Source organism: Aquila chrysaetos, chromosome 20 (assembly GCF_900496995.4).
Source record: "Aquila chrysaetos chrysaetos chromosome 20, bAquChr1.4, whole genome shotgun sequence".
Taxonomy (NCBI): domain Eukaryota; kingdom Metazoa; phylum Chordata; class Aves; order Accipitriformes; family Accipitridae; genus Aquila; species Aquila chrysaetos.
In genome coordinates this window covers 22,422,779-22,446,208 of record NC_044023.1, presented here as the reverse complement: position 1 = coordinate 22,446,208, position 23,430 = coordinate 22,422,779, and the positions used below count along the sequence as shown (strand labels likewise).

At 42.6% G+C, this 23,430-nt stretch overlaps 1 protein-coding gene and 1 long non-coding RNA gene across 3 annotated transcripts; one reads left to right on the top strand and one right to left on the bottom strand.

Annotated features, from left to right (window-relative positions):
- The first annotated feature begins 682 nt into the window (after positions 1-682).
- IL5RA (interleukin 5 receptor subunit alpha) lies at positions 683-23,238 on the top strand. Its single transcript, XM_041118774.1, has 14 exons — positions 683-825; positions 2,012-2,302; positions 2,535-2,652; positions 3,749-3,867; positions 5,708-5,863; positions 7,213-7,358; positions 7,949-8,087; positions 8,612-8,744; positions 8,820-9,010; positions 9,995-10,140; positions 10,782-10,917; positions 14,142-14,238; positions 19,126-19,207; positions 21,155-23,238. Exons 5-14 carry the CDS (start codon positions 5,755-5,757, stop codon positions 21,245-21,247), a joined length of 1,272 nt encoding a protein of 423 aa, XP_040974708.1. The 5' UTR covers positions 683-825; positions 2,012-2,302; positions 2,535-2,652; positions 3,749-3,867; positions 5,708-5,754; the 3' UTR covers positions 21,248-23,238.
- On the bottom strand, positions 2,959-9,883 carry LOC115333434. Of its 2 annotated transcripts, none has more exons than XR_003920790.1 (4): positions 9,819-9,883; positions 8,429-8,466; positions 7,970-8,141; positions 2,959-3,952 (listed from the first exon to the last, which is right to left on the bottom strand). It is a non-coding gene; the product is annotated as an uncharacterized LOC115333434 (long non-coding RNA). The 2 variants fall into 2 exon arrangements; XR_003920791.2 differs by lacking the exon at positions 2,959-3,952 and adding an exon at positions 4,880-5,127.
- Positions 23,239-23,430: the final 192 nt, after the last annotated feature.

Below are 23,430 nucleotides of genomic sequence, written 5' to 3'. Positions count from 1 at the left end.
ACCAGTTTTCGTAGACGGTACAAAATATTCAAACCATAAAAGTTTGAACAAACCACACGAAATGTATGGACATATGCTATCAGTCCTGCCGGGAAATACAGTACGAAAAGAAGGGAGTTGCAAAAGAAAACGGTACGAAACATCATCAAAGACTTACCGTGGCTTGGTTTCAGTTTAGAGAAAAAGAGGATTACCGAGGGAAAAAAATAAACATGTTTTGATAACGACACAACTGTGACAAAAGAAATGGCCTAGTTGCCCCAATACACCTGGCACTTTCAATAGTCACCAAAACAGCCTGACGCTGGTGTTAAGCTTGGCAGTTGCCAAACTGCGTCCACCAGCTCATGGTTGCTGAACTATGAGAAGCAATTCGGGGTAGTTTCAATACTAGGTTTACGTTTGTCAGCCTGGATTGATTGAAGTTTTCTTTACTCTGTGGAGATGTATGGACAAGACGGGATACCATGGGAGTCCTGGGGATTCGGTACAATTCAGGGGGGTCAGTCCTTCCCTCCTCACTAGTGTAATTTCACTGCGGAATTACTAAAATGTCACTGCGTTTGGCCAACTGCGCATCCCCAGGGTTCTCGTCGCTCCTCCCTGTACTGCTCCTGCGAGGAGGCATCTCGGAGGGGCTGGAAGGAGTGGAGCCTGAAGGAGGTTCTCGTCGCTCCTCCCTGTACTGCTCCTGCGAGGAGGCATCTCGGAGGGGCTGGAAGGAGTGGAGCCTGAAGGAGGAGCTCACCCAAATGTGAGTTAATTGGAAGCGTGGTTCCTCTGAAGCCTGAATAAATCTTTGTCTCGCCAAAAAGAGTGCTACAGGTTTGTTGGTAACTGGGAAGAAACATTACAGAGATCTATCTGTCCTTTTAAGCACATCACAAATCAGCACCTCACTGCAGACAGGAGCATGCTCATGAGCACAAAAGGGTTTTTTTGGAATGACCTATTCCAAAAAAAATCTCAGATCTACAATAACGTGGTCAGGCCTGTGTTAGAACATAACCTTTTCTCACTCCTTTTTTGTGACTACTGTTTCTTATTAAATTCCTGCTTCACCTTTAGAAATTACCTCTTTTCTACAGAAACATTTTGCTGTAGATGTCAGAGCTCTCTGCCCAGTAATCAGCTGTTTATTCAGAGACACATGGGCTGGCCAGACCTTAGGAAGTCACCTAATTTATCTCTGTGCCTGATGGCAGGATTTGTTTACGACTGTCATCCCTGGTTGATGTTTGTCTATAGATGCCCAGTGACAGTTTCTTTCAGTCCTTGGGCGCCTGCTCCACTGCCTCCCTATCCAACACTGAAATCTTTCCCTGATATCTAACCTGAATTTTACTTGTCGTTATCTTCTAGTGCCAGCCCAAAGGACTTGGAGAGCATGTGGAAGCCTTAACATGTTACATTTCTGCACAAGTCTTCCCTTAGCTTGTTTCCTCACTGGTACTTTTCAGGCTCTGGTAGTATCCTTTGCTGTGTACTGGCTTCTTTTCATCTGTTCCATGGCTTGCTTAAGTGCAGTATCTGAGCTGGACATGGTGTGTGTGCGTGGAGGCTTTATCAGCGGTGTGCAGAGTGGAAGGATTACTTCATGCATCTTGCAGAGGACACTTGCTTTTCGGTGGCCTGGGGTGCCTTTTTCATGAGTGCATGGCATTGTTTGTTTCTCTTCAGTTTATGACCTGCCAAAACCCCAGATCCTTTTCTTCAGAACAGATACCTAATCAGTTGATAATTGATTATTTATAGCTAGTAATTTACAGTTGATAATGCCTAAATGCAGCTGAGAGCTTGTCCATATTGAACTGCACCCAATTTCTACCAGTCTGTCAAGAACTTTTTTAATTCTAGTCTTAGCCTCCGAAGCACTCACCTCTCCCAGCTTGTGTCACCTGCATATTTAATAGGCTTCTCTGTACTTGCAGTCCAGGTTGTTAATGAGTGTAAGTCATTAGCCTTCTTATCCTTCCTATAACTCCATTACTTATAGCCCCACTTTCTGCAGGGTCTTCTCTGGGCCCTTGGGTCGGTTTCTGCTGCTTGTCCTGCTTGTGAGCCTGTGTCACCCGATCCTATGGATCACAGCTCAAAGCTCTCAGCACGAGGTTAGGAAGCTGGTCTTGCTCTGGTACTGGTAATTTCTCAAAGGAAGGCTGATGTCCACGTGGCTGTATGGCAAAAGCATTGGACAAGATGGTATAATACCATTGGACAAAACCTGCACAGTTTTTCCAGCAACATTTGGATTTGATTTTCTAGGGGAAGAACAAATTGGGGTATCAGCAGTGGTCTGTCGGTAGCTGGCTATAGGTTATTTCTTTGCAGTCAGTCATTAAACATTTCTGCTCTTGAATAGTTAATAGAGAATTATCAGACTATGGTATATAATTAACCCTCAATAAATAAAGTAGAACCATTTCTGGGCTAAACTGTGTGCTTGTATGGAGCCTTCCATCCTGTGGTTAAATCTGTAGTTCCCTTTTTCAATGCATGCTTGTCTAACTTATCATCTGCCATCATTTCTGAAGTACCTATCACATTTGTACTTGAAAGACAGCAGTTATAAAAGAAACCCACAGGGAGATGACCCAGAGGACGTTTGAACAAACAGAGCAGACTCTTCACAGAACTTTTGAGACTCTGCAGGTAACCTCCTGGGATATCTGTTGTGGTTTGTTTTTGTCTTGTTGTGCTTTGTTTGAAGACTGCAAAGGTCCTGCTTTTCAAATTCGGCTTTGCCTTATGCTGAAAAATGCATCTGGAATCTGCTTCTGACCAGTGGCTTGTGAGATAGTGGGACATGTCAGCTATAAGTAAGAAAATCATTACCTTTTAGAGGCTGTTTTCTATAGTTTGGATTTCTACTGTCCTTTAAGAAGGAGTGTATCCTTTTTGAAGGGAATATATCCTTTACCTTCTGCTTATTACTTTTTACCATATATAACCAAAACACAAAGTCATTAAGATTTTTATTTGTCCTGAGAACTTACTATATCCATTTTTGTGAGGAGTGTAATCCTCTTGTAGATTTCTAGTTAACATCTTTACTTGAATACACTTATTTTGATTCTCTTTTCAGTAATTTCTCACATGAAACACACAGGGTATCACAGACTGCAAAGCATTCTTATAGGTTGTGGTCTTAGCTACATAAATAACTCTTGCAAAAGCTGTACTTTCAATCTTAGTCTGATAGCGAGAAAAAGAAAAACAGCATTTTTGAAAACAAGGCAGGAAAAGATAAACTGAAAAGAAGCACAGGGATAATAATTGAAAACTAATCTGCATTACAGTAACATTCTATATCCAGTTTCAAATCAGTAAACTGCTGCTCAGAAAATGTTAGGTCTCTGTCTAATACCCACATGCTTTTAGACAGCAGAAGTACCTTTGAAGAGTTGATCTTTAGGATCTTTTCAAAAGCATAGGGAAAAGAATGCGCCCAGAAAGAATCAGAATCCTTACTTTTTGAGGACAAAGTAAAAAAAAAATCTATAGGTAGCCAAATCCACTGTAAGTAAGCTCAAGAGAGCCAGGTTTTTAGTTGTGCTAAATGCCAGAGCAGTCCTGAAACCAACAAACTGACATTACTCGTTAGTAGATGTGAATCCTAAGCAGTTGTAAAACATGAGGCTTTTTAAGGACTTTTTTTTTTTAATAATGTACTGAAGTCATTGCTTCTTTTTTTTAAAAAAAAGGGAGTGCTCTTAACAGTGGAACTAATGAAGCTTCTTTCCCAAAGTCTCATAGTTGTACCTGATAAAGCTTTGACTGCAGCTGGGGAAGCACAACCTGTCCCTCCATCTCTCTTCTGTGCAAGTGGAATGCCCTTTGGTGGGTTCTCATGTCTTTCTCACCGAGGTACTTGGTTCACATTACAAGAGCGTAATCTACTTGAAACTGCTTCTTAGCTGCTGGATTTGATTGTAGGTAGTTGGTGGGAGAGCTGCAATGAACGTAGTGGGTAATGTTAATAGGTAGGAATGCAGATATGCACGCATGCATAAAAGCACATGCACACACATCTGCGCAGTTCAGAGTGGTGTTCTTGGCAGAGTTGTGGGGTTATTATTTGCAAGAAAATGAGAAGCTAGTTTTTATTTTCAGGGACTTGAAGTTGATAAATTTTTACTTTTAAATAGATAAGACAAGTTACTAGTGTATTTAATAGTCTCATCAGGTAAATGAAACAATGTTTTTTGAAGTAGGAAAGAAAGCCTGATGCCAGTAATTTGTACAAAAGCACATTGGAAAAGTGTCATGTTCTAGCAGTTTTTTAAATTAGTTTTTAATCAGATATAGCAGTATAGGTGTGGCAGAGATTAGGTGCCATTGTAAACTTGTGTTCAGTCCACATAATGCCCTCCAGAATAACATAATCTTGTGAAGCAGAGATTTCCATGGTGTTCAAGTGAGAAAATCCAAAAGAACAGACTTTTCATGAATGGTAATGCAATAGGAAATAGTCTTGGAGGCATTGTGTAGGCATAAATGTACGGTGTGAATAATAATTACCTGATTGCTTGTGATTCATATACATTTTGGAAGAACCAAAATGTCTGGCCAAAATGTCTTTCAATAACCCAACATACAGAAGACCAAACCCTGGCTCCCCAGGAATAATCCGTTAGCAAACTCCAGAGGTTCAGTTAGCCTTGTGCACATTTTGGCTAGCAGAATAGCAGATACATACAAAATATGAATATAGATAATGAGTTGACTTGGACATTAAGAAACACACTGTATTGTAGCTTATGCGTCATTTTAATGAACTCAGCATTCATACACCATTTTGAAAAATAGTTACTGTATAGCAGAAGTACTCCAACTGTGATCAATTGGAGTGCTTCCAGTCCCTGTGTTATTTATTGGAGGTTCAGGGAGAACTGATGGGTTAAAGGCGCTTTCTCTGCTCATTACCATCTGAAAATATTATGTTTTCCATACATGCAATTGCTGTAGTGCCCCAGGGAAGTAGTGCGATTGGGCTGGGAGGGCGTATTTCTCTTCTGTAAGAACATTTTGGAAAGCTGCTGTTCTGTATTTCCATGTTGTTTATATTAGGTTATACATGAATGATTACACACAGATTTTTTTTCTCCCAGTACTTCATGAAACAATCTGTAGGAAGCATAAGAACATGCTGGTTTTAAGCATTAAAAATAGTCATTCATTTAAATTAGAAACAAACAAAATAGTTTCTCTTACACCCAATAATTAACACTGGAGAATTAGCCTTGAGGTGAGCACTGAGACTGCTTCTTTAGCAAGCTTTATTGAAATAGAAACTGGAAAGTAAATTCCAGTAAGTAGCCATTTTATATATAGTGACAGCTAAAAATATGGTTATTTCTGTTCTTGGAGTAAATGGGACTCCACTAAAAGCCCATATACCTGAACCCGACTCACTCCTCCCCATGGAGAGATGCTCTAATTCCGTGACTGCTGCTCTGAACGTCCACACATGACAGTGTTTGAAACCAGTAGCTTTTTCAAAGAGAGCTGGCAAAAGCAAACGGGGCAAAATGAAATATTGTTGTTGGTACTTATATTAAATTTAGCTATGACAAGATGCATTTTCCTGCAAGGAAGGGAGAAGAATCTATCCCCTGCAAGGTAGCAGCTTCATTCCTTTGATCATGTGGGTATGCCATGCTCCATGGTTTGTGTGCTTATCACTTGGGATTGTGTTAATTTTTAGCTATCATCAGCCTCTGTAAAATGGTGACAAGGGACATATGCTGATACATGGCTGTTCTCATTTACCATCTAAAGATTATGGCCAGCATGATGATTGTTTTTCTGATCCTCCTTTGGACAACAAACTTGGTTCAGCCAAACACACCTCAAGCTGCAGGTAAGGCATTTTCCTTCTACCAGTGTGTAGCTTTAGCACCAGTGGGTGACCAAGGCCCCTTTAAGTGTTGGTCAAAGGCACTATTCTACACATGAATAAAAGAGTCCATGGCATGCCATGAGTACAGGACCACAGATGACCATGCTGTGTTAACATGCTATCTGGGACAGTTGTACCCTGTCTGAGCTAGATTGCTCCCAGCCAGTGCCTGACGACTGTTTTGCTTTGAGAAGGAAGAACCATGAGGCATGTAGACACAAGCTGTGCCACGTCACGTGTCCTCTGGGCAAGCAGTTCCTGGCCTGGATTATTAAACAATTTAATCCAGCTGGAGCAAAGGCATTATTCCAGATAGCCATTTTAGTTCCAGGAACAAAACTGCAGTTAGCTGCAGAAACACGACAACACAAAGCGTTGCTGGCATAATCCTGGTATATCAACAGCCTTAATGGTGACATTTTTTGTGGGCATCTCAACAAGGAACATTTTAAGGGAACCAGTTCAGGGTGGTTTGTGTTGAGGTTTTCTGAGCCTTCATGAGGCAGTTTTCCTGATGCAAGGTGCATGCTTGAAAATTGAACTAGTGGGCATCAAAGGTTGAAATCACAGGAGAAGAGAAGTGGGGACTGACATCCCTCAGCTGCCTTGGAGATGGTAATTAAGGGGGGACAGGCTCTGAAGAACTCTAGCAATGGAAGGGAGTAGATTGATTATTTCATTGCCTTGCTATTTATATGCTAACATTTTCCCCCAGCATGAGATCTTCCTCATTTCCATATGAGCCCCAGGAATCCCTCTTGCCCTGTCATTTTACATTATCATTCCCATCCTTCTATGTTTTCTTCCATTTGTGCTTAATTCCTCTGTTCATCATTTTGTTTCTTTTCTCGCGTATAACTTCTTCTGGCTGTCAGCCTTCTCTTAGACAGCCACCATGTTATGCTCTTCTGCAAGCTTATGCGGGTGAGAATTGTTTGTATGGTTGATCACTTGATCAGCCCTGTTTCAGTACAGATGCCCAGTGTCAATGTGGCTATGAGGATCAAGTTGAAAAACCTGAACCTAGTTAACAAGCCAAATGTAATATATCATTGTGATTTTCAAGTTGAAACTGTTGTAAAATTCATTTTTTAAGCTAAGTTTTAAGTAAACTCTTATTTGATGAAGTTTTGGTTGTTATTTAAAGGTATTTTTCAAATACTAGAAACATTTTATAAGAAGCGGTTGAGGGAATATAATATTGAAAAGAAACTATTTGCTTGTATCGCTCATTGCTTGAAAACAGCTATTGCTCTAAACATTTCACTGGATTACTATGTTATGAATATTTTTGTTCTTCTCCCTTACAGTTCAGGTTTTCCCACCTGTTAACTTCACCCTTACAGTCTCTGCATTAGCACAAGTACTTTTACATTGGAAACCAAACCCTAATCAAGAACAAAAAAACTACACTATTAGATATGATGTGAAAATCCTAAGCCCTGTGCCTGAAGAGGTAAGATAAAAGTCCAGTATCCTAAGAAGGTTAAATTCCTGTTGAGTTAAACATGTTGCACCAAACCAGGGTGCAGTAGGTGTGATATGTCTCTTGAGCGATTGGCATATTGAATCACTTATTCTCTTACATCATAAACGTATACTTTGAGCACTGGAGAGATTCCCTTTCAGCTATGCTTATGGCTACAGCTCTGGTGGGACAAGGGTTAGTCTGGGAATTGGCAATCTCTGCAGCGTTCATCTTGTGGGGAAGCTGGATACTGGTTTTCAGTGATATTGCTCCCCTTTCAAGTCAGCTCACTTAATTCACATTAATGCCAGGGTATCATTAAAGTGTCAGACCATGTTTCATCACCGCTGTGTTCTATAGACAAATTTTTTGTAAGATAAGGGTCCTGCTGTCTTAAATGAGAAACCTTGCACACTTCTTGTGTGCATTATTTGTACTCTCTTGCTTTATACACTTAATATAACCAGCTAAGCTAGCTGGCTGGTTTGCCTCTTTGCAAAGACTGAAGCAGTCTTTGCAGGTCCCTTAATTCGGCTTGCATCACACATGATGCTTATTGGATTTTTTTTTATTTCAAGTATGATACAAAGAAGACTCACAGTATCCGAACGGTTGCACTTCACAACGGTTTCTCCGCACACATTCGGACATTACTTCTCCATAATGACCTTCTGATGAGAAGTGACTGGGTGAAGGAAAAAATCCCACCTCCGCCAGGTAAGAAGAAATGCAGGTGAGGTCTGAATTTTGTGTTCTGCCCTGGTCTGTGGACTAGACATCAAAAGGTGACAGGTTTAATACTTGAAAAATACAGCATTTTCCTCTCTACCTGCTACGCTGATCTTACAAAACAATTTCGTCCAGGACCTTCTCTACTGCTGTGGAGCCTGGCCTACAATCTGGAGGTGCAGAACATGGATAACCCATATAAAATTTTCTAAAAATTCCTTGCTAAGGCGAAGATAACTTACTTTTATACACTCTAGGCTATTAAAAGGTCATGTGGCCTTGGCATACATGAAATATGTAATGGTGCTGTGTGGTACAGCTTTACTTACGCTGTTTGGGAGTCTTCATCCATCCATAACTGATAGACCTGTGTGATAAGGAAGAGAATTGGATACAATAGACACAGATATAACGGATCACAGACTGTAATCAAAATGTTTTAGGAACATGAATTTTTTATGACTTTTGTAATAAGATTTTTCTTTCTGCTTTATAATTCCTTGACTCTCTAGGTGCTCCAGAGACATCTGTCACTAATTTGTCCTGTGTTACTCGTATCACCATTTCTAGTACTGTTTCTCTCCATTGCACTTGGCTTCCTGGCCAAGGGGCACCAGAAGATACCAAGTACTTTCTATTTTACAGGTTGGTGTTCTCTCCCATTTTAGTCAGCAATGGATTTCTTTAAGACCATCATGTCTCACAAGTATTTTAATTTAGGTATGAGACATACACTGAAGAATGTCAAGATTATATCAAAGACAAGTGGAACAGGAATACTGAGTGCAGATTTTCAGTGACTCAAATTGATCCTGAAGAGGTTGACAATCTCGTTGTAATCCACATTAATGGGTCTAGCAAGTATGCTGCAATCAAACCTTTTCAGCAGTTATTTAACCAAAATGCCATTGGTGAGTAGAAATACTTTTTTTTTTTTTTAAATTTAAAAATGTCTAGCAGGATTGTCAAAAGATTTGTGAGAGAATATTACTGGATTGACTGGTTCTTGATGCAGGTGAAAGTATGTGCTGGTTTTGCATAGACATCTTAATGAAATTGGAAGAGATAAAGCAGAAATTGAAGGTTTTAACTAACTTTGATTTTAGTATTACAGAATGGCAAAAATAAAAAGCTAGAAAATACAATTAGTTATTCTGTTTGTTAGCCAAAGCATTATTTCCAATATTCATTTTCAACTGATTTAGTCAATATACCTTCAGGTACAGTTTTTACTACCTTTTATTTTACAGCCTTTCTTTAAAAGGCAGAAGATGCATGATTTCAAGATAACCATGTCCTTTGAAAGAAAGGCATTAGACTGTTGAATAAAAGGTAGTATCAGCCATGACTGTCTATCACCTTTCACCCACCCAGATAATTTCTTTTCCTTCATTAGTTCCATGCCTTTCACTTTTTTGTAAACAGGTGACATTTCCCTTTTTTCATGGCTTCACTAAGATAAAACAGTTGACATACTTTCTTCTTAGAAATTGTCCCCATAATAGCTGCTGATACATTCTTTTGAATTTGTTCCAGTTTTCAGTAACTTTCCTGGTTACATCTGTTTTTTGGTTTTTTTTTTTTCCTGAAAATAAGTTTTTCTAACAGTTTTATCATTATTGTCATGCTTTTGTGAAAATTAATTTGATAAATCATCTCCCCCCCTCCCCAGTAATCTAGTTTTCCAAAACTTTAAGTGGATTTTTAAAATTGTTTTACCTTGTTTCCAGTATAATTATTCCTCCTAAATCCTTATCTTTTCTGTCCAAAATGTGAAATAAATTCAAGGATTGTAGGTCTTACTTGGAAACACTATCAGGTTATAAAGTGCTCCAATTGTTAGTATTTAAACTTTGCTCTATAAATAACTTACCAGTACAGTTTTCTTTTTGTAGCGAAGGTGAATGTTCCCAGAAATGTCACTGTATTCTTAGAGCAAAATGATCTCCTGGCCACATGGGAGAAGCCAATTTCTCCTTTCCCTAAAGAATGTTTTGAATATGAATTTTACTTCTTCAACTTGAAGTCAGGTAACAAGCAGGTAATTGCTTCTCTGATGCCCAAGTATTACATAGCATTCCTGTCTCTGAGCTGACTGTCCTAGATAGCTAGAATTTGCCTTTATGCAACCTGGTGAAAAAGTCTTCGTATTCGTGGATATGTTACAAATTTTAAAACATTCAAAATAAAACCTGCTATTAGTATATTTTTGAAACTATGGACTTTCAGTGAAAGTTGTCCTGTTTGTGACTAGGGTTCAGCAGAGCCAAAGTCTCATCAGTTTTCATATTTTTCCTCTTTTTCTGGATGTCATTTATGTCTGCAACAAACTATCCCCAAGAGAAGTAGGAAAGCAGAAGGATAAAAATTGGAGTTATTCAGTTTTATGCATCTGGGTTCAGAACAGTAGGAGGATGAACAATTCTGAAAATCCAGCATTAATTGTCTTAAGGAAGAATGCAAAAATAAGTCATCTTTCAAGAATTTGCCCTGAACTATTGGCATATTATGAGAGAAAATACACCTATAGAAGTAGAGATCTTACTTCAAAGACAAAGCCAGATGCTCACTGTTAATCTAGAAAAAGAGTTTAAAAAAAAAAGATAAACATGATTAAAGTTTGTTTTCTGAATTGTTTAGTCTTAAGTAATCTATAACAGTACAATATTGTTTTCCTAACAGATATTGAAAATATCCTCAAACGACTTCAGATTACGGATTGATGTTACCAGCAGGTATTCAATACAAATAAGAGCTAATCATCACATATGTTGTATGAGAGGATTTTGGAGTGACTGGAGTGAAGTTATTTATGTTGGTAAGAATGACATGCTTCTGTCTTCTAGTGAATATTATTACATTGCTGGAAAGCAAATGCTGCCTAATCATGAGCATGCACAACACCACGTAATTTTAACAGAAGCCAGGAAAATAGGCATTTGAAGAAAGAAACTGACTTCTTAATGCCGAGGGGAGGGGAGTTAAATCTGTGTTCCATTAAAAATGAAAAAAAAAAATCTCTCAAGCAAACTTTTGGACATATGGGGGGACGTTTAGATAGTGTTTTGTTTTTACATGCTTAAGTTTTGAGAAACTGCTTTAAACTAGCTTAAGGCCTAAGTTCTAGGTAAGGCCTTTCGGTTGCATTATTTCCTTTAGTTTTTACATGAGTTTCCCTGGCATGCATTGTGACGTTCATGCTGGAAATTAATATGAGTGATCATGTGAACTATTACTTTACTGGAGCTATCTGAACTCTTAAATGTTGGGGGGGAAAAAGATCATGCTTTTAGCATCTTTGGAACATGATAATTTGCCCCACTTTGTTCTGTATTTCCTGCTTGCTGAACATGTTTTTCTGAAAATAACAGTTTCTTTATCACAGCACGTTATCAACTGTTTCTTCTTTGACATCCTCCTTTGCTCTTATCTTTTGAGTTTCTTAACTTCCTGGTTTTCACTAAAAAAAAAAAAAAAAGTCCCTAACACTCTCCTGTTTACTACACTTTTCCCTCTTACATCTATTTGCTAGTGAATGTGATTAAATCTGCTGGTGTTTTGCTGCCTTACTCTTAATACATCCTCTTGACCTTCCCACCTGGCTCCATGGTGCTGACAAGCCCTTGGGAAGAAAAGCTCAGCAACCTGACCACTCACCTGGGGCAGGGGGGATGACCAAACATCTCATTAATTAAGAAAACCGGGCCTGCTTATTAGCCTCATGCACCTATCCGGGAAATATTTGGATGAGGCCAACTTTAAGACCAGTAGACCTCTTCTGACCCCATACCCTGAGAAAAACACTGGCCTGGATTGTCCATCCTCTAGCAGCAATCCTCCAACTTTGTTAAAAACTGAAACACAATTCTGTTTTCTTTCCTTGGGCTGTGGTGGTGTTTAGAAGCATTACAGTCAAACAAAGCTAGATAAAAATCATCAGTGCAGCCAAGTGGGCTGGACACCCTCATTAACTACGTGTGGCAGCCTGATACAAATCAAATCTGTGAAGCTGTAGGTACATGTGAACAGCCACTGCCAGGGTGCACAGTTTAAAAGACACACAGGTCAAGTTTTGGGCTGAGAAGTACCTCACAGCACATTTGTGCTGTCCCGATTCTGCTTTCCCAGCAAGGCTGAAAGATTTGAGGGTCCCTCTCTGTGAGCCGGAGCACTTTGGAGCTGTCTCTGCTGCACAGCATGACGATGACTGAGGAACCTGGAAACATCGCCCTTACGGATGCCTCTGCTCACGCACTGCACATATCAAATATGGAAAATTCATTCTGATGGTAAAAAAAAAAAAAAAAAAGTTAGTCTTCCATAAAAATTTACTTAAATCTCAAAATATCCAAGGACAGGTGCACTTACTTCAGTTTTTCTTATGAAAAGGGTTTTTTAGAGGCTTGTTGCAGTTCACTAACACAATCCATGTTATTGCATAAGTCGCTGGGTTTCAGTACATACTTCAGCCAGTCTCGTTAGCGTTGCTGTTGCTCTGTGGCTCTGAGGAAGTTTCATCTGTTCCCTCCCTTTCACGTATCACGTGGACACCTCTCACCGGGCAGGTGCGTGTGCTGGTTCGCAGTGGTGTTGCTGTGCGGGGCTGGGCTGGTACCGCCGGGCACGTCTCGGAGAGAAGCCGGAGGAGGATCGCGCCGGGCAGGACCCCAGAGCCACAGCACGGCCTCTGCAATTGCTGCTTCTCCCACGCCTTTACTCCGAGTTGCAGTGAGACCGTGTTGCCTGATCCTGCCTTTTTGGGGCCATTGCCAGCCGACGTAAGATGGAAGAGACTTAGGACTTGCCATTTTTGGCTTGGAAAACGGAGACACTTCCCAGCCTTCATGCTGGGATGCTTAAAATTGGTTTATGGGACTTAACCATTTTCCACAGTTTGCTGCCCCAGTCATCCTCAAGACTTACGTGAAGTGTAACTAACTCATTGACAGTTACATCCTAAATCTTATTTTCTTGAAAGACAAGTGGTAACCCTGAAGACAAAATAAACCATCCTAAGCCATTTGTAATTGCAAGGTTGACTGTGTACCCCCGTCGGGGTGGTATGGAGGCGCAGGACGGATCACGCAGGCCGGCTCGTGGTGTCATCCACACGCCGCTCTCAGGGACTGCCATGCACCTGCAGCCGTCAGCGGAGACAGCAGGCTCAGCTCCTCATTTCTCAGAAACAAATCTGGCCACAATTGAATATGTTTTGTCTATAGCACCAATAAACCCAACACTCCTGCTGCTGGCCGATTTATGTCCTTTCAATTACCTGGTAATGGCAGCGCTGGCACCTTGATGCATAGGACAGGCAGTTATCGTAAGCACACACGGACTCGGCAGCCTTTTGAAAACGCAGTTCAGTGTAAATGTCTCTGTTATATAGCATAATGTGGCACAAAATAATGGTCGTGGTCACTGAGCACTGCCTTTTCAAAACAGAAACATTGACCTTGATAGAAATACCTGTGTCTGCTCACAGGCAGAGGCAGCAGAGAAATTCTTCCTGAGGAAATGTATCAGCAACCAGCTCACAAGAAAAATTGGGGATTTCAATGTCTTTTTTACAGGCAAGTTTAGGAAGCCAGAGAAATCCAGTTCCTGGCTAGAAAGGAGTAATAGAAGCGAAGAATGGTTTAATGGAAAGCAAACATTTTGAGCCTGAGATCAGTAAACAGTGTCTTTGCTGAGTACCAGTCGTGTGCTCTCTGCATGGCATCGCGTGTGTCAGGACAGCAGCTAACGGACCGTATTGTCCTTCTGGTGGGCCTGGCTCCTCATGCTTCTTGGCCTGTTCTCTCCTTCATGTCAAAATGAAAGAAATTTATTGTTGAAATTAGAAAGTCAGTTTTATGGAAATTGTTCTTGAAGCTCTGCGTTTCATTTCTAATTCTAGATACCAACTCTTCATTGTTTGCATGTTAATTTGTGATCTGAATATAATCACATAAAACAGCTGATGAAATCTTTTGGAAGAGTGTGTTTAAAATAATCTGCACTAAAATAATATATTTAATTTCTTTTTTTCTTGAAATTCAGGGCAAAACAAACTGGAGAATCCCGTAGCCTGGATTCTCACTGTGCTTTGTGTATTCACGTGCTGCACATTCCTGCTTGTTGCTATAATATGCAAAATGTAAGTATCATCATCTTCTTTTTAATTCTTTTCTTTTTAAGAAAGGGCACTGAATTTAGTATTCAATCATAATTATACAAAGCAAAAGTACTGAAAAGTAATAATCAGCCTCAATTATCAACAATAACATTCAGCAAAATTGTTGGAGTAAGAGGGTTATTCAATGTAATCTTAAATGACAAAACCGTATACTGAGTGAGGTGAATTTGCTAAAAATCTTTTTGTCCTTATCTCGTTTCTTCACTTAAATGGATCTGGTTGCGTCAATGATTTCCCAAGGAGGACTCTATCTTTAACCCTGGTGAAAGCTGCAGCGAGCATCTTTCATGGCTAAAATGTACAGACCAATATTTTCTCAGTCTCGTCCAGCTCAGCCTGTAGACATATTTTCTTTATTGGGCCCTGGGCACGTAGTCTGAATTTCAGCTGACATCAGAGTGTAGTACATGCTCTGAAGAGGTAAAAATTCAGTGCTTTTGTGCTTGCTGCTCCTTTTGATCTCTTAACAGCAAGTGCACTGAACTATTGTTTGCTTTGAGTTTCTGAACTATTTGTTTAGTTTATTTTTAATTACTACAGAGGTTATGGATGCCATGTAGTAAAAACACATGACATATAGCCAAACTTCCCAAAAATGTGCTGTGAAGAAACCCAGATACACTTTGGATTACACTTTGGATTTCTGTAGCTGTGACTAGTCAAATCATAAGTGATGACTTAAAGGATCAATGTAATTACAAGCTTCTCCCCTGAAACATGCATCAAGCAGCAATTATCAGTCCACAATAAACACAGCTCCCAGTAATGTAAGTGCTGTCCTTGACTCTGCTAATTTCTTATTAATTTCTTTAATGCCTTTTAATTTATTGGTCATCCTGATGTGTCCTTGGCTATTTTCCTTCCCATACCACATTTCCTTTATCAAATAAAGGTCTTGTCTACAGGAATGTTATATTAGAATAACTGTTATTTACTCGCCCTAAGGTGTCTGGTGTCTATGATAACCTGTTCTTAAGTCAATCTAGTTACCATAGCAGGTCTCAATAAGCAATCCTTTTTGGAACAAGATAGATTAACTCCCCAGAGAGTTTATTCATGTTGTGCTTTGTAAGCACTTGTTCCCAACTATGCAGCCTTGTTGTATTGGTGGAAATCCCCAAACCGCTCTTGCTCACATCACTGATGATTGACCTGTCTGTACAGCTGTAGGTCCTTCACTGCTCCAGCATCATCTTCATCAGCTCTCTCCTCTCTCTTTGGGAGAGCAAAACACCAACACCAGTTAGTAGCAGTCATACTGCTCCATGTTTTCCTGTGGAGTTCTGTGAATATTTGGATATTATGCAGTTACCCCCTGCGGAGATCCTGAAATAGATATAGGGGGAGCAACAGGTATAGGGGAAGACTTCTCCTCAAGGACCAGCTTGAAGCTGCTGTGCTAATGCATTTTATGAACTTTAATACATTAGGCAAATTTAAGCTAGCTTTTCCAGGTTCAGCTGCTTGATGCTACATTGGTTGCTTCTAGGAGTCTCTCTCTGCCTGGCTAGTATAGAATTCCCTAGCACCCAAAGTCTCACTACATTCCATCTTTGCCAAAGCGATTAAAATTTTATCTGCTTGCTGCACTGAATTTCACAAAGTTTCTAGCTTTATTCCACCCTTCCCAAGCTGCTTCTTGCTTAGTGTCCTTGCCACTTCTCTAATCCCCCAGCCTGCCCTGGGAGGTGGGAAGTGTAAGAAGATGAAATGGAGTGCTTAGCCTGCTCATTTGTTGTATCTGCAGATATTAAAAAAAAGAAAAATAGAACAGGTTCCCTAGATCACAGTTTCATTAGTACTCTCAGTTTCTACTGCTGTTGAAAATTCATGAAGTGTACCATGCAATTCAAGCCACAGAATCATGTCAAATTTCATACGATTTGAAGCCATTATAAGGAATTTCATTATAGCAAAGAGTTCTATAAATTTTTCTGCGTGCTTCCTGGTGATTGCAGGCATCAGAGATGCAGCCCACCATTTGGGAGAAATGCTACAAGGCAAAGTAGCCCTTTGGGACTGTTTGGATAGTCTTTTCCCTTCACTTACTTGCAGTAGCTGATGTGGTTACTGTCTTGATAAAAAGCACAATTGAATGTTTTCCTAGTTTGCCCTCTGTCTTTATGAATTAGCATCTTCTGTACTTCCTTGGGCTGTACCTTGGAATAACATTTTCTCCTGGAGGTGAGCCCACAGGAGGATGTAGTTAATAACTTGCTGCCAGCTGCTCTCCGCTAATTGACATGAGGACAGTCAGTAGCCCTCCATACCCTGAAATCAATGTGGTCATAACGATCTCCGCCAGGTACCTCTCCCTCTTCTGCACCCCACTGCACCCCACAACCAGCAGTCACCAGCCACCCGCTACAGGGAAGTCGTTTGGAAAATGTCACAGGGAATCTTAGTGGAGGCAAGACACTAGAAAAGGCACTCTAACATACTGTGAAAACAAATATTTCATCAATCTCATCGTAGCGGTTAGAAGAGGGGAAGGAAGAACTTGTTCTCCTACTTACTTCTCTTTATTTATCTTTGGCCTTTTCGTGTCACAGCCTGTGGGAAAAATGGCAAATTTCAGAAAGACAGACACAGCACAATAACTGGAGGGCCTGAAACACTGAGTTAAGGTACGAGGGTCCCGTGGGGTGTTTCCAAAGCCTGAAGGTCCGGGTAGCGCTAATGGAAAGGGCTGTGCTCTAACCCATGTAGAGACAAGCAGGGATAACTGGAACACTTTTTGTGACAAGATATTTAATCACATAACTCCAACTTTTCAGTGTCCTGCAAAAAAGACCAAGACCATTCTGAGGGCACCACTGCCACCACCGCCTCACTGCAAAGACTCTTGCACCTGAGGGGCAAGCAGCCCCTACGAACACAAGTGTGCTTCTGCCTCATTTCTGTTGGGCATTTGTGCACCCCTCCTTAAATGCTTCTATCCCAGAAGCAGCATGTAACTTACGCTTTTTGCTGACTCAATAAATAATTTTGATATGGCTCCATCAAAATCTTTTATTGACAAACAGCACAACTAGAAACGCACCAATTCCAAACAAAACCAAATCTTGTTGGTTACATTGCACAGCAATAGCATAAATCAAAGCCACACTCGGAGCTGAAATAAGATGCAGGTGAAACCATGTGGTCTCCAGGGCCTTCCTCCTGAAAGGCTTGGGAGACCCAGTGGAGCGCGGGAGCCATGAAGAATAGCTTGCAAAGCTAACCTGGGTATGGTCACAAAGACCTAACCCTTGGCAGGAAAGCTGGGAAGAGTAGAGGTGATGCCAGGTGCTGGAGGGTAAATATTGGCACTCATCCCAGTCCCACTCCTGAGTTACACCAGCAGCCACCTTACTGTCCCGCTCTGCTGGTGGTGACCACACTGCCTGACTTGTCCTCTGCAGCCAGCAATGGTTGGACTGCATTCAGCATTTCAGCAAAGGGGATGCAAATGTCCCCTAAAACCAACTCACTCGCACCCTGCTTTTCCTCCCCGTATTCCCACTTCTGGCTGTACACCTCCGTCACAAACCCTCGTCCATGTGCAGCAATGGGGAGATATCCCACAGCTTGCTTGGTCAGATCTATCGTGTAAGCAGTGGTATGGCCCTTCCCTTCGCCTAATAATTAATTAAGCGTCAATGTCTCCTTCAAGGCAGCAGCAGCTCAGTCAGGAAGGTTTAGCTCCAAACTGATAGTCAGAAAATACTATTCCTCCTCACCTCCCTGGTGAGGAGGAATAATAGGATAAAAGAAAACTTGACAGAACTCAGAAAGCTTTTGGAAGAAGAATAGTCATAAGAACATAAGCATTGAACTAACCAGACATCAGCCAGGAGAACTGTCACAAAATAAACGAGGCAGAGAAGCAGATCCGCCTTTGGTCCCAGCAGCTAGGGCTCCACACCTTGGCCCTCTGCTTCATGGATGTCAGGCTTGCTCCACGGAACAGGCTCTGGATACTAATTCTGGGCTAAATCCTATAATCTTCATTCAGGCCAAGTTCCCATTAAAATCTGGCCCTATTTGGACATCGTGCTATCCAGGGGCAGAGATAGTGAATGCGTTTTGGTGATTGAAATGTGAAGTCTGTACTCTGCGATATATCAAAGACAAGAAAAAGTTCACTCTGCAGCACTTGCTATCACAAAAATACATATGCCTGTATGCTTGAGCCAGACTAAAGAGTGTCAGGCAGGGAAGGAGTATCTCAAAGGGTGTTAGCAGGATGAGTTATTACACTGCTAAGTAGAACCATTTGCTGTCAGTCATCTCTGGTCCCGTTCCTCGCCTTCTCCTTGTTCCCTCAGCACACAATTATTTGCAGTTGCTCTCCCACCACGAGACATGGGCAGATTATGTCCCGAAACCAAAGTCTGAGCAAGAGGCAGCCTGTCTTGAATGTCCAAACGAAGTAGATGACAACGCAGCCCTTGGGAAGAATGCGAGCACGAACGGGCAGATCAGAGCAATTAATTTCTCTCCAAGACAGGCCTACTGCTGGCTGTTAAAAGCTGCGGCAATGCCCCCTTGGATGGGACCTTCCAGCCCAGCTCTCTGCTGCGGCTGCGATGGGAGAGGCTGATGGGGGAGAGGTGCCCAGAAGTGTCCTGGTAGGACTGGCACACCTGCCCCGTCCTCAGGTGTCTGCTGGTGGACCAGTATCCATTACTTTCAGCCCTTTTGAACCTGCTGCTGCCGTCAGATGCCGATGACTGAGTGGGGCAGGAGGGCCGGTGGTGCAAGGAGATGTGTCTTCTCGCAGGGCTAAACACGTCCTGCTTGTTGGATACATCATCCATCAGGAAAAGCAATTCTTTCACATCCTTCCACTACTGTTTTTTGCAGAAACCAAGTATGGAGTAAACTGTTTCCACCAATTCCAACACCCAGCAACAAATTCAGAGATCCCTTCCCAAATGACTATGAGGTAAAATAACTTACTTTTTTTTCTTTTTTTTTTTTGGTTAGAAGGAATGCTTGTGTTTGTATGCTGCTCTTTCCCTGTAAGGCTGTGAGCATATAGCCTGTTACAGGTCAGTTAAAGCCTTCTGACCTCTTAGAATTTCTCATGTCTGTATGAAATGTGGACTACATAGTCAAATGTGTTGTGCAGAACATGCCAAATGGGAAATTTGTGGGTGCTGTTAACGTAATGATATGCACAGCCCTGACTATAACATGGGGTTAGCCATTGAATTTAGCAATTTGTGAGGCTGTTCTTGCAATCCTAACTGCTATGGTCGGGTCTCACCTGGCTGTGTGGCCACCTCCTCTGCGGAGAACAGGTCTCAGTCTGCCATAGCTCTGGATCTGGCCTTGTTTGTAGATGAAGTGTTTTGGGGAGGGTTAAAAAAGAACAAAAGGATTAAGTGCTACTGTTGAGTGCTTTTCTAACATGCACCGAATTTCAGGCACACAGTGTGGTACCTATGTCTTTGCCTTTTGTACAGAAATGCAGTGTAGTTGCTCCTTCCACCGAGCACAGCCAGGCAGATAGCTCTGCTTGGGCAGGGACTGGAGGTTTGCTCCTGGAGAGCTGATTTATTTTGTGAAACCTAACAATGGGAAATGTTTTGGTCCTACTGTTAAGCTGGTCTTAAGCATTATTATGTTTGCTGTTACTTCCTGATAAATACATTTGCCTTACAGATAAGATAAAACTCCTCATTGTCTGCTCAAGGGAAGTGCTGCTCAGTAACTTGATTTTAATTTGTCCCCTTAGAATAGGGGTTTGATTTTCTGGGTATTGTTCTTATTGCATAGTCTGGACAAGGAAACAGGCTTAAAAGATTATCATATAATGTTTGTTTTTAATTAAAGTCAGTGGTATAAAATAACACGACTTAGGGTATCACAAATAAGAATATGACAAATAGCAAATATTAACACTGCAGCTAGAAAATGTGGGCTTACAAAGGCTCTTTCACATTCCCAAAACCAACACTGCCTTGTATTTAGTCGTCTCTTTATTTGAAGTGAGCTCGGTGCGGGTAGGCGATACTGGCTGGAGGCTTTCTGCTGGCAGCACGGCCGCAAGGGTGGTGGCACCGTCAGGGAGAGGTGAGGACATGGCCCTGGTGTCTCTGCTGAGATCACCCGGGACAGCGAAACCCCCAGCGGCTGTTTGTTGTGGGCACCGAGTTCCTAAATTCGTAAACAGCGGGGTGAGGTGACGAAAGCCCAGCACAGCGATGGCAGCACGGCCCGTGGGAACCGCGCTCGGCCCCGAGGAGCAGCTCTGCCTCCCGCTGCCCCTGCAGGCTTCCGAGCTGCTGAACCGCTGCTTTCTGCTTCCTTCTGCAGGTCACCCCGTCCCCGCATGCTTGCTTGCGCAACTCTGCTCGGTACCGAGGGGTCGGGATGCGGCCCCGAAAGTGGGCTTTGCTGCTGGGTATTCAGAAAAATTTGCATGCCTTGTAACATGCCCTCCAGCTCCTCCTGGGGTTCTTCGTCCTTGGCTAGAGGGGTGTCTGGTGGGCCACCCTGGTCAACTGTGTTGTGCAAAACATGCCAAGTGGGAACTCTGTGGGTGCGGAGGGCTGCTGGCCCGAGGGACAGAGTGATGAGCAGCCCTGTGAGAACTTCAGCGGGAATGTGAACTTTCTGGTAAAATTCTTCTGTTGAACCCAAGGCTTTTTCTCGGCTCTTACCTCATGGAACGTTTTGGGTGAATCCCTCTTTAAATGCACCAACTTGAAACACATTGTTTTGCAAAACATGTTAAGTAAGGGCTTTGCAGCATTTGTTTCATAACAAATTTCAACACAGGCTAAAAATGGTATGTATGTCGTGACTCCTCTCTTAATTAGCGCAGCTCAATTGATAACCCATTTACCTCCCAACTGGCCAGCTAAAAGCGGTGTTTGCTTTCCAGAGAGCACGTACCTACACCAGCGAGACGGAGACCGAGTTCAGCAGCTTTGCTGAAGATCTCTACTGCAGCACCCTTGACGACTCTGTCTTCTGAGAGGCTGCGCGGCCCCGGCATGCCACCCAGCATCACCGGAGCGGGCTTCGTGTCACCTCTGCTGCAGTGGCGTTTCCAACCAGGAGGGGAGGAGGACTTGCTTCCATGAGGCGCCTTGCGTAATGATAAGCTACTAAACAAGAAGTCCCAGTTTAAGCAGGATTTAAGTATGCAGTACAAGGGCTGTGTAGGAAAAAAAACATTCTGGAAAAGAGCTAACGGCTTTTTTTCTGGTTGACAGCTTAATCTTTTGGATTTTTTGTTTTGTTTTAAATAACTCTGACAACTCAAGCTGCAAAATGCAAAGTGGGACTTGGCACAGCCCTGTGTATGGCAGCAAGGTACCCAGCCGTGGTCCCTGGCAGTGACCAAGGTGTGTCAAATCCTAGGAAAAGAGTAAAACAAGCTGTAGAGCACCCCAGTTCTGTCATCCCTGGTGCTGCACGGCTACAGCAAATCCATCATGAGAATCGGGACCCACACCTGGCCTTCACTGATATATTTTGTAATAAAACAGTGTGAACTCAGCAAATAACCCGAATAACCTCCGTGGAAATGCAATTCATTGATGAAGGGAGCGTCTGTCTGTGCTGTGTGGGAGCTGTGAGCTGTGCAGCCAGACCGCTCCTGCGTGGGGACTGCCTGACAGTGCAACGGCCAGGCTGTGCCCAACGTGGCAGTGTCCATCTTGTACTGCGTAAAGGTACTTACATCTTGCAATTTAAGTAAACATAGCGCCAATTTTGGATGTTGGGAAAAGGCTGTCTCAGGTACAGGGCTTTATAAACCCCCAAAGCCTCTGGATTTTATAGGCTATTTAAGACAAGGTTACTTTGCTTATGCAGCTGACACACAATTAGAGTCTTACTACTTTTGTGCAGGAAGCTAGCACCTTGCCTTGCTACTTTGGTACACACAGGTAGCCCATTGCCTTGTTATTTGTGTGCACGCAGCCGGCACCTTGCTGCCACAAGCACAACTCCCAAAATCTCTGGGTTTTTGTGCGTGGCAGGTTCTGCAGGTGGCCTGGGGTGCTGCACGGGTTGCGTGCACTGCAGGCCTGCGAGGAGCCACGTTTAAACCTACAGTAAATTCACCGCCTAGGAATTGAAAACTATTTGGGGAAATAGCTATGAAACACTGCAGAAAACTGACACGAGTCAGTCGCCCGCACTCCCCCAGCCTGGACCCTGCTGCGCCAGGCACACAGTGAGAGCTGGGGAGGGGAACAGTCTCCTACTCTCAGATTTTTCCTGTGAAGTTCTGAGATATTGGTAAAAATGTCTATGCTCATGTGGTTGTGCTGCCATGTGGACAAAGACACTCGACTAACGAGACCTCGATGCCTGCTGCCTGCCTCTCCTCGGGTGTCCTGACTGTCCGGCACACAGAGGAGTCCTTGCTGTTTATTCCTCTCCTGGTTTGTGGAAGTTTATTTTTTCTTCAGGTTATTTTCTTCCTTTTTGTACGATTTGTACAGTTTGTGGAAGAAAGGAGGTATTTTTAAGATCTTAGTTTCCTTGGGGCTTAAAAGTCCCCACCTTTTGGCTGCGTGAACCAGTGGGCTGCGATGGCCGACGCCTGCGCGGGAATCACGGCAGCCGGCCGAGACTGCAGTCTGCGTGCTGCGAGACCCCGATTTCAGCATGGAACAAGAGCTTCACCTGTGTTTCTTACGCTCCCCTCTTCTGAACGAGGGAAAGAGCGTCCGGCTGCCCACCCAGGTGCTCACGCGGGGGCGACAGGACGGGGGGAGGCACGGGAGACTCGCAGTCGGCTCATTTTCGGTACAAAGCTTCTTTGCAGGCTCTTGCCTTTGACGTCGGCTGGCAGCATCTGCAAAAGGACAAGAAGGGATCGGTTGTGCTTCCTGGCACGAGAGTAAAGTTTACAGGGGGGAAAAGAAAAAAAAAGAAAAATGGCACAAACTGCTAAACTTCCTTAATTGCACCTGCGAAACAAAGCCCAGCTTGGGAATGCAGAGTTTTCAAGTGTACAGTAATTAAAGAAATGTGCCAAGGACTTCTTGGTGCTCTTCAGAGGCTTTCTGAGCTGCAAGGAGCTGGGCTCCTCCTTCGTGTGCAACTTCAGCTGCCGTCAGGTAATTTTGAAAATCCTAAGCCCAACCTGCTTTTCTTTGCTATCTGTTGTTCCATCTTAAATGAACCGAGTTTGAGACGGCC

What these genes read in the sequence shown, in the direction of transcription:
- IL5RA (XM_041118774.1), top strand. Translation starts at nt 5,755, where the DNA reads ATGGCTGTTCTCATTTACCATCTAAAGATTATGGCCAGCATGATGATT. An exon ending in ATTTAACCAAAATGCCATTG is followed by an intron (nt 9,011 to 9,994) that starts GTGAGTAGAAAT and finishes TTCTTTTTGTAG; the next exon opens with CGAAGGTGAATGTTCCCAGA. An exon ending in CCTTCCCAAATGACTATGAG is followed by an intron (nt 19,208 to 21,154) that starts GTAAAATAACTT and finishes TTTGCTTTCCAG; the next exon opens with AGAGCACGTACCTACACCAG.